The sequence below is a fragment of the Cheilinus undulatus genome, linkage group 22 (genome assembly GCF_018320785.1).
Source record: "Cheilinus undulatus linkage group 22, ASM1832078v1, whole genome shotgun sequence".
In the NCBI taxonomy this organism is placed as follows: domain Eukaryota; kingdom Metazoa; phylum Chordata; class Actinopteri; order Labriformes; family Labridae; genus Cheilinus; species Cheilinus undulatus.
The window spans coordinates 25,979,972-25,992,261 of NC_054886.1; the positions used below are offsets into that span (position 1 = coordinate 25,979,972).

General features: G+C 41.6%; 1 protein-coding gene across 3 annotated transcripts in view; it reads left to right on the forward strand.

Annotated features, from left to right (window-relative positions):
- The window catches only part of LOC121504242 (solute carrier family 12 member 6-like), a 40,987-nt gene extending 28,697 nt beyond the window's left edge, over positions 1-12,290 (forward strand). For all 3 annotated transcript variants that reach the window (XM_041778936.1, XM_041778935.1, XM_041778937.1), the window contains exons 16-26: positions 67-165; positions 245-364; positions 479-583; positions 2,581-2,749; positions 2,834-3,029; positions 3,129-3,298; positions 4,540-4,671; positions 5,072-5,179; positions 7,950-8,182; positions 8,285-8,418; positions 11,292-12,290. In XM_041778936.1, the coding sequence (XP_041634870.1) occupies positions 67-165; positions 245-364; positions 479-583; positions 2,581-2,749; positions 2,834-3,029; positions 3,129-3,298; positions 4,540-4,671; positions 5,072-5,179; positions 7,950-8,182; positions 8,285-8,418; positions 11,292-11,383 (1,558 nt within the window). In that variant the 3' untranslated portion in view covers positions 11,384-12,290. The remainder of the gene's footprint in view (positions 1-66; positions 166-244; positions 365-478; positions 584-2,580; positions 2,750-2,833; positions 3,030-3,128; positions 3,299-4,539; positions 4,672-5,071; positions 5,180-7,949; positions 8,183-8,284; positions 8,419-11,291) is intronic.

A 12,290-nucleotide genomic window follows, 5' to 3' on the forward strand; every position in this document is an offset into this window, starting at 1 on the left:
GCAGCACATGTTTGTGTTTGTTATCTTTACTGGAACCTTCCCCTTTAATCACCTTTCCTTCTGCAGGTTTTTCCTCATGTGTTACCTGTTTGTAAACCTCGCCTGTGGCCTCCAGACTCTCCTAAGAACACCCAACTGGAGGCCTCGCTTCTCCTATTACCACTGGTACGACCGCACTCACACCTGCACATAGATAACCACTAGTGTATAAAAACACTCTGACCCGTGCCTTCTTTGTGCACAGGACGTTATCATTCTTGGGGATGACCATCTGCCTGGCGCTGATGTTCATATCCTCCTGGTACTACGCAATCGTTGCCATGTTGATCGCCGGCATGATCTACAAGTACATTGAGTATCATGGGTAAGTTACAGTGGCTCATTTTATTTTTGGTTGTGTTTAAGGAGGTTTTAGTATAAATCAGTACATACTACAGTTAAGATTTTTATTCTTCTGTCTGCACTTGTGTTTTGACAGAGCGGAGAAGGAGTGGGGGGATGGGATCCGGGGTCTCTCGCTCAGTGCAGCTCGTTACGCCCTCTTGAGGTTGGAGGAGGGGCCACCACACACCAAAAACTGGAGGTACAGCAGCTTTTAACACACACTCACACCACATTCAATATAAAACATCTACAGATGCATCTCAAAAAATGAGAATATCATGAAAAAGTTCATTTTTGCCCCCGTGATTTAATTCAAAAAGTTAAACATCAATGTATTCTGGAGTAATCTCATTCAAGGGGAAATAGTTAAGGACTTTTTTTTGTTTAAATCTTGATGATTACATATTACAGCTTACAAAAATCAAACCTCACTATCTCAAAACATTAACGGTCAAAAAAAAAAAAAAAAAGAATTGTTGACCCTCTGGAAAATTCTGCTCATTTATGTACAAATTACTGCATCTATGCGACTTGGTATGGAGGCGATCAGTCTGTGGCACTGCTGGGGTGTTATGAAGCCCAGGTTGCTCTGATAGCAGTCTTCAGCTCGTCTGTATTGTTGAGTCTGGTGTCTCATCTTTCTCTTGACGTTTCCCCAGAGATTGTCTACGGGTTTCAGGTCAGACCAGTTGGCTGGCCAGTCAAATACAGTGCCACCATGGTCGGTAAACCAGTTTGTGGTAGTTTTGGCTTCACTGTGGGCAGGTACCAAGTCCTGCTGGAAAAGGACATCAGTATCTCCAGAAAGCTTCTTTGCAGATAGAAGCAGGAAGGTCTCTAAAATCTCCTGGTAGATGGCTGACAGCATTGACTCTGGACTTGAGAAAGACCAGTGGACCAACGGCACCCATCACTGACTGTGATGGATGCTGAGAACACAACACTTGTAGTCCATTTACTGGTCTGTGTGGTGGCTCTTGATCCACTGACTTTAGCCTCAGCCCACTCCTTGTGAACTCCCCTCAGTTCTTGAATCTGCTTAGTTTGACGATCTTCTGAAGGCTGAGCTCATCCCTGTTGCTTGAGCTCCTTATCTTACCACACTTTTTCTTTCCAATCAACTCTCCATGAATCTGCTTTGATACTGCCTCTGAGAATAGCTGGCCCTTTCAGCAGTGAACTTCTGTGGCTTATCCTCCTTGTGGAGAGAGTCAATGATTGTCTTCTGGACAAGAGTCACATCAGCAGTCTTCCCCATGATTGTGATTGTGTGAACTGAACCAGAGTAAGAGAATGAAGGCTTAGGAAACCTTTGCAAACTGGACTTTTCCCTAATATTCTAATATTTTAAGATAGTAGGTTTTGATTTCCTTGAGCTGTAAGCCGTAATCATGAAGATTAAAACAATAAAATGACTGGAAATATTTCACTTTGTATGAGATGAATCTAGAATAAATGGAAATGTAACTTTCTGAAGTAAATCATGGGGGAAAAAATGAACTTTAACATTATATTCTATATTTTTAGATGCACCTGTAGTTTCAGCATCATAATTAAAGATGTAGAATCTGTTTTTTTGTCACACTGTCTGTTGTGTCCTGATTGGATCCTGTTTTATTGTGATAATAGATCAGATTAAATGATTTCTTCATATTTCAACTAATTTCTCTCCTTTTCCTGGGATGGCAAAACTCCCTTTTCCATGATAACAGCTCCTTAAATTGACAGGAAAATGGAGTAGACTGTCTTTTTGCTCTGGCTCTTTGTTTAGTTGCATGTTTTGTTCCATCTAAGGTCCAAACTGGAACATTTTTCACTAAATAAATCTGATTAAAAACTTTCAAACATTTGGGTGGCAATTTGTAACTAAAGACATTGCGGTGGGTCCTGTGGCTAGAGAACTCCTGGTCTAGAACAAACATTTATATTATGTTAATTATAGAGACCCCACATTTATCCACCATGAGCAAGAACAAGGCAACCCAGGTTTTCAAAGAGAAATGGTTTGAGTTTCACTCTGTTTTTCTTGCCTTACTCTGTGCACATTGACTCAGCTAAAAATCAACAGTGCAGAAATCCATCCGTGCCCAGGGGTCAGGCTTATAAACTGTGACAAACAGAGTTTCTTAAAGCAGCAAAAAGCCACACGATTCCCAAAATAAACCTCCATTAACACTCACTAATCTCCTCCCACAGGCCCCAGGTGCTGGTCTTACTTAAACTGGATGAGGACGCCCACGTCAAGTCTCCTCGCCTGCTGACGTTTGCCAGCCAGCTGAAGGCGGGAAAGGGCCTGACCATCGTTGGCACAGTCGTCTCTGGAAACTTCCTCCAAAGCTACGGGGAGGCTCTCGCTGCTGAACAGGTGAGAGGGTCAGTGGTATTTCAAATCCAGGAAGTTACTCATTCAGAGAATTTTTAAACAAACCCCGAATTTGTCCTGTTTCAGACTCTGAAGCATCTGATGGATAAAGAGAGAGTGAAAGGTTTCACTCAGTGCATCGTGGCTCAGAAGCCGCGTGAGGGAATCAGCCATATGATTCAGTCGAGCGGGCTCGGGGGGATGAAACCAAACACAGTGGTGATGGGCTGGCCGCATGCATGGAGGCAGAGCGAGGATCCACAGGCCTGGAAGACCTTCATCAGTGAGTTTAAAGACAATGGTAGAGATTAGGGTAGTTTTTTCCCAATCTCATACTCATTCAGAGTTTGCAGGCTAACAGCGCCCCCTCTCTTCCTTTCAGACACAGTGCGGGTAACAACAGCAGCTCACCTGGCCCTGCTGGTGCCCAAAAACATCTCCCTTTTTCCAAGCAATAGCGAGCCGTGCACAGACGGCTACATCGACGTGTGGTGGATTGTTCATGATGGAGGGATGCTCATGCTGCTGCCCTTCCTGCTGCGCCAACATAAAGTATGAAATTATTCTTCCTCTTTGGAGTGCATGAAAGAGAGTAGCCACCCTCAGATATAGATGAATCCAGCATAAAGTGCCATGAAAAAAGTATTTACCCCTTTCTGATTCCTGAGTTTTTTGCATATTTATCACACTTGAATGCTTGGATCATCAAACCAATCTTAATATCTCACAAAGACAACCAAAGTAAATAGAAAATGCAGTTTCTAAATGGTGATTTTATTTATTCATGTTAAATCATGAGTTAACTGTGATTAACCACTGTTCTTGGGAAGCTAAGTTCAATTTCACTGGCCACACCCAGGCCTGATTACCGCCAGATTTGTTAGATCAAGAAATCACTTGAATAGAAGCTATCAGACAAAGTGAAGTAGGCTACAAGATCTCAAAAAGAAACGCATCATGCCACGGTACAAGGAAATTCAAGAACATATGGGAAACAAAGTGATTGAAATCTATCAGTCTGGAAAAGGCTACAAAGCCATTTCCAAGGCTTTGGGACTCCAGCATACCACGGTCAGAGCCATTATCCACAAATGGAGAAAACTGGGAACAGTGGTGAACCTTCCCAGGAGTGGTCGGCCAACCAAAATGACTCCAAGAGTGCAACAACGGCTCATCCAGGAGGTCACAAAAGCACCTAGAATCACATCCGAAGACCAGCAGGCCTCACTGGCCTAAGTTAAGGTCAGAGTTCATGACTCAACCATAAGAAAGACACTGGGAAAAAAATGGCATCACGGGAGAGTTCAGAGGCCAAAACCACTGCTGACAAAAAAGAGCACAAAGGCTCATCTCACATTTACCAAGAAACATCTTGATGATCCCCAAGACTTTTGGAAAAATATCCTGTGGACTGACGAGACAAAAGTTGAACTTTATGGAAGGTTTGCAGCCCGTTACATCTGGAGTAAAAATAACAGCATTTGATAAAAGAACATCATGCCAACAGTCAAACATGGTGGTGTCAGTGTGATGGTCTGGGGCTGCTTTGCTGCTTGTGATTGATGGAACAATGAATTCTGCCATCTACCTGAAAATCCTGAAGGCCAACATCCGGCCATCAGTTCATGACCTCAAGCTCAAGCACTCTTGGGTTATGCAGCAGGACAACAACCTGAAATATACCAGAAAAATCTAGACGATAGACCTTTAACTTTTACATATTATGCGCTGATGGAACTAAGACAGATGAGAATAGACTTTTTTTTTGTTTAGATTTTCTTTTCTCTTCTCAGGTGTGGCGAAAGTGCGGCATGAGGATCTTTACGGTGGCCCAGATGGAGGATAACTCCATCCAGATGAAGAAGGATCTGGCAACATTCCTCTATCATCTCCGCATTGAGGCTGACGTGGAAGTTGTTGAAATGGTATGCCTCTTAGGATCAAGTTATATTTTTCTAGACGCTACGAGATATCCAACAACTAAAAAAAGTTGAAAACTCTGTATTTTCTTCCCTCTTTAGACTCAGCCATGCAGCGAGCTGTAAATTTGTATTTAATTTAGAAACTGACAACTCAAGATGGAAAACTTGACAGCAAGCAGCTGTGATGCTTTCTTAATGCTTACTGAAATATTTCGATTTTTAAGTCATAAACATTTTACAAAGTGCAGAAAAATGTTCAAAATAGCTCAACAAATGTTGCCCAGCCTTCTGCCATGTTTGTAGCTCCCCTGTTCACCTAACTAGTGATGCTCTTCAAGGGTTAAAATGCTGATCTCTGTGGCTGTTTTCTTGTCTTTACCCCTCTCTTTATCTCTCCTCTCAGCATAACAGCGATATCAGCGCATACACCTATGAACGGACCCTGATGATGGAGCAGAGGTCTCAGATGCTCCGACAGATGCGACTCTCTAAATCAGACCGGGAGAGAGAGGTAGGCTGAGTCAGAATACAATATTTAGTAAGAATGAAGGGTGTAGAAATGCTTATGAGTGATCAAACCATCTCCAACCCAAATCTCTTCAAATAACTCCCTGAAGTTGATTTTAAGTCTTATGAAATGATTCTCCAGCAGTATAAGGGACATTATGTACTCAGTGATGAGCTGGTGTGATGTATTTGTGGTTGTCATGCATCATTTTATCAGGGGTATTCTATCATCAGCAGCGGTAGGACAGAGGCAGGTGCTACAAAGTCTCAGGTGAGATCAGTGGTTGTAGAGAGATGTGAGTAGATGATGTGGCAGTGTCTGTAGAAAGAAAGTTGTCTGTGAGTAAAAATGACCATTCATCATGTTGTTTTAACAATATGATGTGTTAAATGTCAATGAAATTCAAATATAAATTACATGGAAACATCCTGCTTTGGCAAACTATGAAGAGGGTCTCAGTAGTTTTCAAGGTGTTTCGAACTCAAGAAATAACTTGTAAATAACTTGTAAGATTATTTTCACCTGTGGTTAAAACCCGATGTTAGAGAGAGACTAAAGGTTTCCATCAAGCTGTTCCGTTTGGTTCAGTACGATTTGAAATTTTGGTACATTGAACCCTGATCTTGCTTGTGTTTCCACAGCCATCTTCCATTCAGCTTCCCTTGTAGTAATGGGAATTCAGACTCTTATTAGATATTTAAGGAGCCGGTCTTAAGACTCCCAAACCGCCCTCCATTTGGAACCATTTTGGCTTTTTTTAAGTCAGCTGAAAAACAGCAAAAATGATAAAGGAAACCTGCTCTCACATGGGAGCTGACTCTTGTCGTTCATATATAAGAGCTTGCTCTTTTGTGAATGGCACATTGCTACAGTTTTTAACTTGTGGTCTTGAATTGAGTTATCTTGATTTAATCAGTACCCCACAAGGTGTATTTGCTAAATAATATTTCCTTTTGAAAGTATTTTTATGACAAAATGAGGTAGAAAAGCTGTTTAGCTGAGTACAAACATGACATGTTTTGGGTTTTTCCACCAAAAATGCTCCCTGGGTTAGTCAAGCAGCATGACTAGAAACCCCCATATGGATGGATATATTTATAATAATGTGTATTGAATACAGTAAAGTTAGTTGAAAAGAAATAGATCCAATAAATGGTAGCATGACTGAATATGAGGGTGCAACAAGCTTTATGCTATACAGGAGGAGGCTGGGGTGGAGGAGATGAAGCTTTGATAACGGCAGCGTGGTTCATTAACATTAATGCATGCAGGGGCTAGTGAGAAATACGTCATTTAAATACACCACTGTGCTGAGAGAAAGAGCTGTGATTGGCTGTGGAAGCTGTAAGGCGATAATCAAGATCAACTGGCTATCAGTTGATCACGGTGCATGACCACCATGTCCTACATGAGCTAACGCCAAGTTTCATGTCTCTCAACCAAACAAAAGACTGCAGGAGGTCTAGCTCCACCCTTTAGAGTCTGATTGGTACCCCAACACAAGGGTGCCGTATTTTGGTATCTTTTAACAGTGAAATCATAAATAAATGCATAAAAAACAAACAGAACTGAACCAGACTGCTTCATGGAAACGTAGCATTAGAGGTCACAGGACCTTAAATAGGTGTGAGTCATCTGCATTTAATCTGAGGTCAAAATATGACTATCCTATGACACATCATAGGATAGGAGAGTCATGTTTGATAGGTTGAAGATGGCCATTAACTGTATGGAGTTGCATTAGATTTAGGAGATTTGATTTCTTGCATCTTTAAAAGGATAACAGTTTGTTATCACTGTTATTGAAGATTTATCTCATTTTCTTTTGTCACTGGTCTTCTTAGCGGGTACGCTGGAGTTTTGATGATGTAAGTTGGTTTCACTTTAGTCAACAATCAGCTGTTCGACATAGAGACGTTTAGTTATAGACCCCTCTAGATAGAGACCCTTCTGGACAAGCTGCTGAAAAACTGTCATGAATTCTTAATCTTTCAATATACAACCAAAATAGATGGTTGTCAATCCACTAATTGATCCACATTTAGGTATCACGTAGTCATAGCACTGATTAGTCACTGCTACCAGAGAATAATTTCTGACTGTGGTTTGTCATAGAGATCAGCACAAAAATGTCAGATTGACTGAATTCAATTCTTGATTTTAGATAATCATCCACTTAAGTTTTGAGAAGGTTCTGATTATATAAAGTCCAAAAACAAAGTTTACCTCATAATTATCAACCATGGTTTCCAATTTGTTTTTCTTAGAGCCCCCATTTCTTGTATTTAGAAAAAGCCGAATCCTCATGACCCACGCAGAAAAAGCACTAACATAAAATCCCAACAGGACAGACCTACTTATCCCACTTGTTTCTAGCCAAAAACATTTGTTTAAACTATTCAGAGAGTGTTTAACTAGCAGTTAAGGAGGTTAATCTACATAAGAGCAAATATAACCTCAGAAAACTAAGATCTTAAACGTCCCTTTGACTCTTTGTGTCCGATGTCATCCCTGTAGTTCTCCTCTAGATCCTCTGCTAGACTAGATGCAGTCAGTGTTTGTCTCAGCATGTTAGTTTGGCTTTTGTTGTTTGTAGGTATACCCCCCCCTCCAGCTACACTAGACAAACCTCAACTGACAGACCGGTAAGGAAGCACAAAAGCGAGGACGGGAAGCAGGGATTGAGTATCCTGAGGCAGAGAATGGAAAAAAATGTTAGATGATATGAAAAATAAAATGTTTTTGTGTGTTTGTTGAAATAAAAACAAAACAGGCCCAGCTGGTGAAAGATCGTAACTCAATGCTGAGGTTGACAAGCATCGGATCAGACGACGACGACGACACAGACGGCGGTGAACGAGAGAGGCCGGCGAGCAGCAGCGGCAGCTCAGAGCACCATCGGAGAGTCCAGATGACCTGGACCAAAGAGAAGGCAGCGCAATACCGAGCGACGCACTCTGGCTGCTCCACACCTGAGGGCTTCAGAGACATGCTCAGCATCCGGCCGTGAGAGACACAATAATCTATTGTAACGTCTGCCTGTTAACAGTATAATTAAAAGAGGTCATTAATTGTGTGGGTTTTTTTTGGGTTTTTTTTGGTATTCAGGGATCACTCCAATGTCAGGCGGATGCACACCGCGGTCAAACTCAACGAGGTCATCGTCAACAAGTCCCATGATGCCAGGCTGGTCCTGCTCAACATGCCCGGACCTCCAAAGAACACAGAGGGAGATGAGAATTGTATCCTTTACATGTCACACTCCCCTGATTTTACCTAATGATACATTTAAAGTGACACTTTGTTTCATTAGAGATGAAGAGGGGTAGAAAAGAAGCAGCTGAAGATGTGGCTGTTCGAGACAGTTCTAGGAAAAAGGAGAAGTAGTGGAAGAAGAAAGGATGGAAGATGTGCTGGGTGAGAAAGAGAAGTTATGGGAAATAGGTGTAGAAAATAGAGCAGTGGAAGAAACGGTTGAGAAAGAAGCAGAAGATGATGTAGACCTGCGACACAGAGGAGTTTCGCAGTAGTTACAGAATCACACCTGGCCATGCGAGTAGAAACTACTGAAGTGCCTTAAAGCATAATAAACACGTGAAGCTATTGTTCTGAACTGCAGGAGTAGGATGAACTTGAATTGTCTCTGTTTTTCCCTTTCATGTAGAATTTTCTGCTTCTACCATGGGTCAGTAACTCTTTATAAATACATGCGCTTCTTTTTGCTCCTCTGACCTGTTGATTACGGGCTCTGCTGTGCCCCATTAAGACTTTTTGTTGATGTAGTGAAAGGAAATACAGTCTGGCATCAACACAGAGTATTTTATTCTAAAATTTAACCAGATATTTTAATTTGGTTTCAGCGACACTTCCTGCCCCATTCAATCTGCTCTGTGCTGAATTTATGTGCAGGGTTCCAACGTCCGGCAGAAATAGAAGCCCAACGTGGGCTCCGAACTGCCAGAACTGGAGGAGAGATGCAGAGCAGCGGAGCTGGTGGAAACTCTCTCATTGACTAAACTAAAACCTATCTGCTCTGTTACCGTGCTGGAGCGGAGACGGACCAAACGCGTATCTGGTGTATTTTAAGCCGTGTTTCCATCAGGCGGTCCGGTTTGGTATGGTTTGGTATGCTAAACCCCAAAATAGTTTGTGTTTCCACAGACACCCGTGCCCTCACTTGGTGGGCAGGCTGTAAAGGCAATGAATGTGAAGTCACATGCAGCATGAGTCTGCTGGTCCAGCCGCAGAGTTATAAAAGGATGAGCAACAGAAATCAGTAGGGAATAAGCAGTAAACAGCTTTATTTCAGCTGAAAGTGCTTTTAAAAAAATTACTACATATTAATTATGTTAACCACTGTCAGCACAGCTCTTCAGCTGATGGAATATGTGTGCAGAAACGGTTTGAGTTGTAACTGTACGTTAATAAGTGAATATATCTAGTCTAGAACAGTTTATAGGACAACGTATAAAAGTTCAGAGCTGTACTATGAGAATTAGCCGAATTAAAAACAAAGTTAAAGTTCAGCTGGTGTTAAAATCATGCTAGATTAAGTCAGAAATCCTGGATGCACGTCTCATTTTAAAATAGTCTGCAGTTTTACGAGCACGTTCAACAACCACAGAGCAATGGTTTCACAGGTTACCTAACGTAAGAAGTAGATTAATAACTCGCGACAGAACATAGAATCCACGGTTCTAAGGCTTCGTTTTCACAAAACTTCAGCATTACTTTAGTTTCACATCCATCGCAGGTAGACCAGGCTGATGTGAGCCTTCAGGCTCTGCTTTGTGTTTTTAAAATCAGGTCCAGATAAACATCAGGAAACTTGATTTGTGGTCAGATACTAATATCCACAGACTAGGAAACAGTTTGGATCTCCATCAAGTCCAAATATCTCCCATTTTCGCCTGCTCCTCACAGAGCAGACTTCCGTGTTTTGCAGCAGTGTCATGTGCTGACGTGAAGTCAGTACAACCCCCTATTGTTGTATGTGTAGCTCCACCTTTTTGGTAAGGATAGGTAAGATTGGTGACCCTACGGAAGGGTGCTTAGAAGTGGGATGATACAGGTCGGTTTTTTGGGACCCTTTCCAACTTTTGCTTTATGGAAACGCAAAAAAATACGTGCCATTCCACACTGAACTGTGCCGGACCGCTTGGTGGAAACAACCTGTGAGGGGTTAAAGGTGTTGCAGAAGAAGAAGAGGCTTAAAAAGAAGCATTAGAAGATGTAGTGGTCGCTTGGAGTTTGAAAAAGAAGCAAAGGAAGATGTTGAATAAGACACAGTAGAAAATGTAGCTGTGGAATAAAATAATGAAGGAGAAGAAGACACAGTAGACGTAGATGTGGAAAAGTAGCCAAACATTAAGCGGTAGAAGAAAAGGTTGACAAAGCGTTAAAGGGTTAGAAGAGGAAGCAGCAAAAAAGAAGCTTAAAAAGGAACAGGGGTAAAAGATGAAGTATTGGTAAGAGTATAGGATATTGCACAAGAAGAAGGAGTGAAAGGACAAAAAGTAAAGAAGTTGTGGGAAAAGTAAGTGTAGAAGATTTAGCAATAAAGAAGACTTTGGAAAAGAAGCAGTAGAAGATGAAGTGTCAGAGGAAGGTGTTGAAAAAGAAGGCGTAGCAGTATTAGAAGAAGAGGTAGAGGACATAGCCATTGCAGAGTGAGCAGAAAAGTTAAAGGATTTAGCTGTAGAAGAAAAGGGTCAAATACAGTCAGTTGAAGATGCAACAGTAGAGGAAGGGTTTGAAAAAGGGCCAGTAGAAGAAGGGCTGGCAGATGTAGCGGTAGAGAAATAGCAGAAGTAGTGAAAGCAGAAGCAGCAGTAGAATGACAAGCAGCATTATTAGAAGTTGTTTCTGCCACCTTGATATTCTCAAATATTCAGAAAAGTAAAGCCAATACTTTGAATTTCTGATGAAACTTGGATTTATGTTGAACCTAGATTATCCAGTCAAAACCATTGGATGCACAGCTACTTAAATCCTCATGAGTTATAAGAGGACATCTCAAAAATCAGCCCTTCAACTTTGTTATTATTGCCTCATAGAACATGTTAGCGTACTTCATCATACTAAAACAACAAAGCCCCTTTAACTCTGTGATCAGACATGGAGTTCCTCGAAGTCCTGACTGAAGGTTTGGAGCGCGTCTTGTTGGTCAGAGGAGGAGGAAGTGAGGTCATCACTATCTACTCTTGATCGGACAAGAGGGCGTTAAGTTAAAGAGGCGACCAGTCATGCTGAAGCGAGCGCAGGAGACGGCGGGATGCTCTGTAAGCTCTAAAGGCGGGAGCTTGGGACAGAAAAAAAAAAAAAAGACTGTTAGCATCGGCCGTTGCGCCCAACACCTCCATCCACCCTTCAGCCCCTTTCCCTGTCACCTCCACACTTTTCTGTCACGGCAAGGGTTTCCATTCCACTTACAACAACTCACAGAAACGCCAACATGATTCCAGGAACAAGCAAAAGAATGAGAGCGGTCAGCTGTTTGTGTGTCAGAGTCACCTGTGTGTCAGAGGAGGGGCCAGTGTCGTGTGTGCGTGAATGAGGCGAGCGAGGCGTCCCACTGACGAGACTCAGGGTTGCTTTTTGTACAGAATGTATTAGAAAGCAGATGCGAGTGCGAGCGGAGCCTGTGTGTGTGAATCTAGTGTTTAATGTTGTCCATAAAGTCAGACTTTACATTTACTCACTGCTACATAAAAACTGGAAAGAAACAGTGCTGCAAAACAAGTGGGGAATCTCTGTTTTAAATCCTCTTTTACATATTTTAACAAGACGAAAGAAACATTTTATTTAACTACATATCAGTAAAATGTTTCCTTTTCTTACCTCAGATTATTTTAATCCACATAAAGAAATTCAGGGTCTGTTTTTTTCTGTTTTCCTTTTTTGTTTTCTGAACTCGCTGCTGGTTCTGGCTAGTCTGTTCTTTTGTATGGAAGCCCATTTCTGCCAAAATAGAAAAAAAAAGATGCATGAAAAATTAGGCATAATCAAAAAAGGGCTTTTACTTTGTACTTGTGAGGTTCTAATTCTGACTTCTTTCATCGTCTTAGTAATTCTTTTACCATCATATTTTAAAGTTAAAAGTATGAAAAACTTA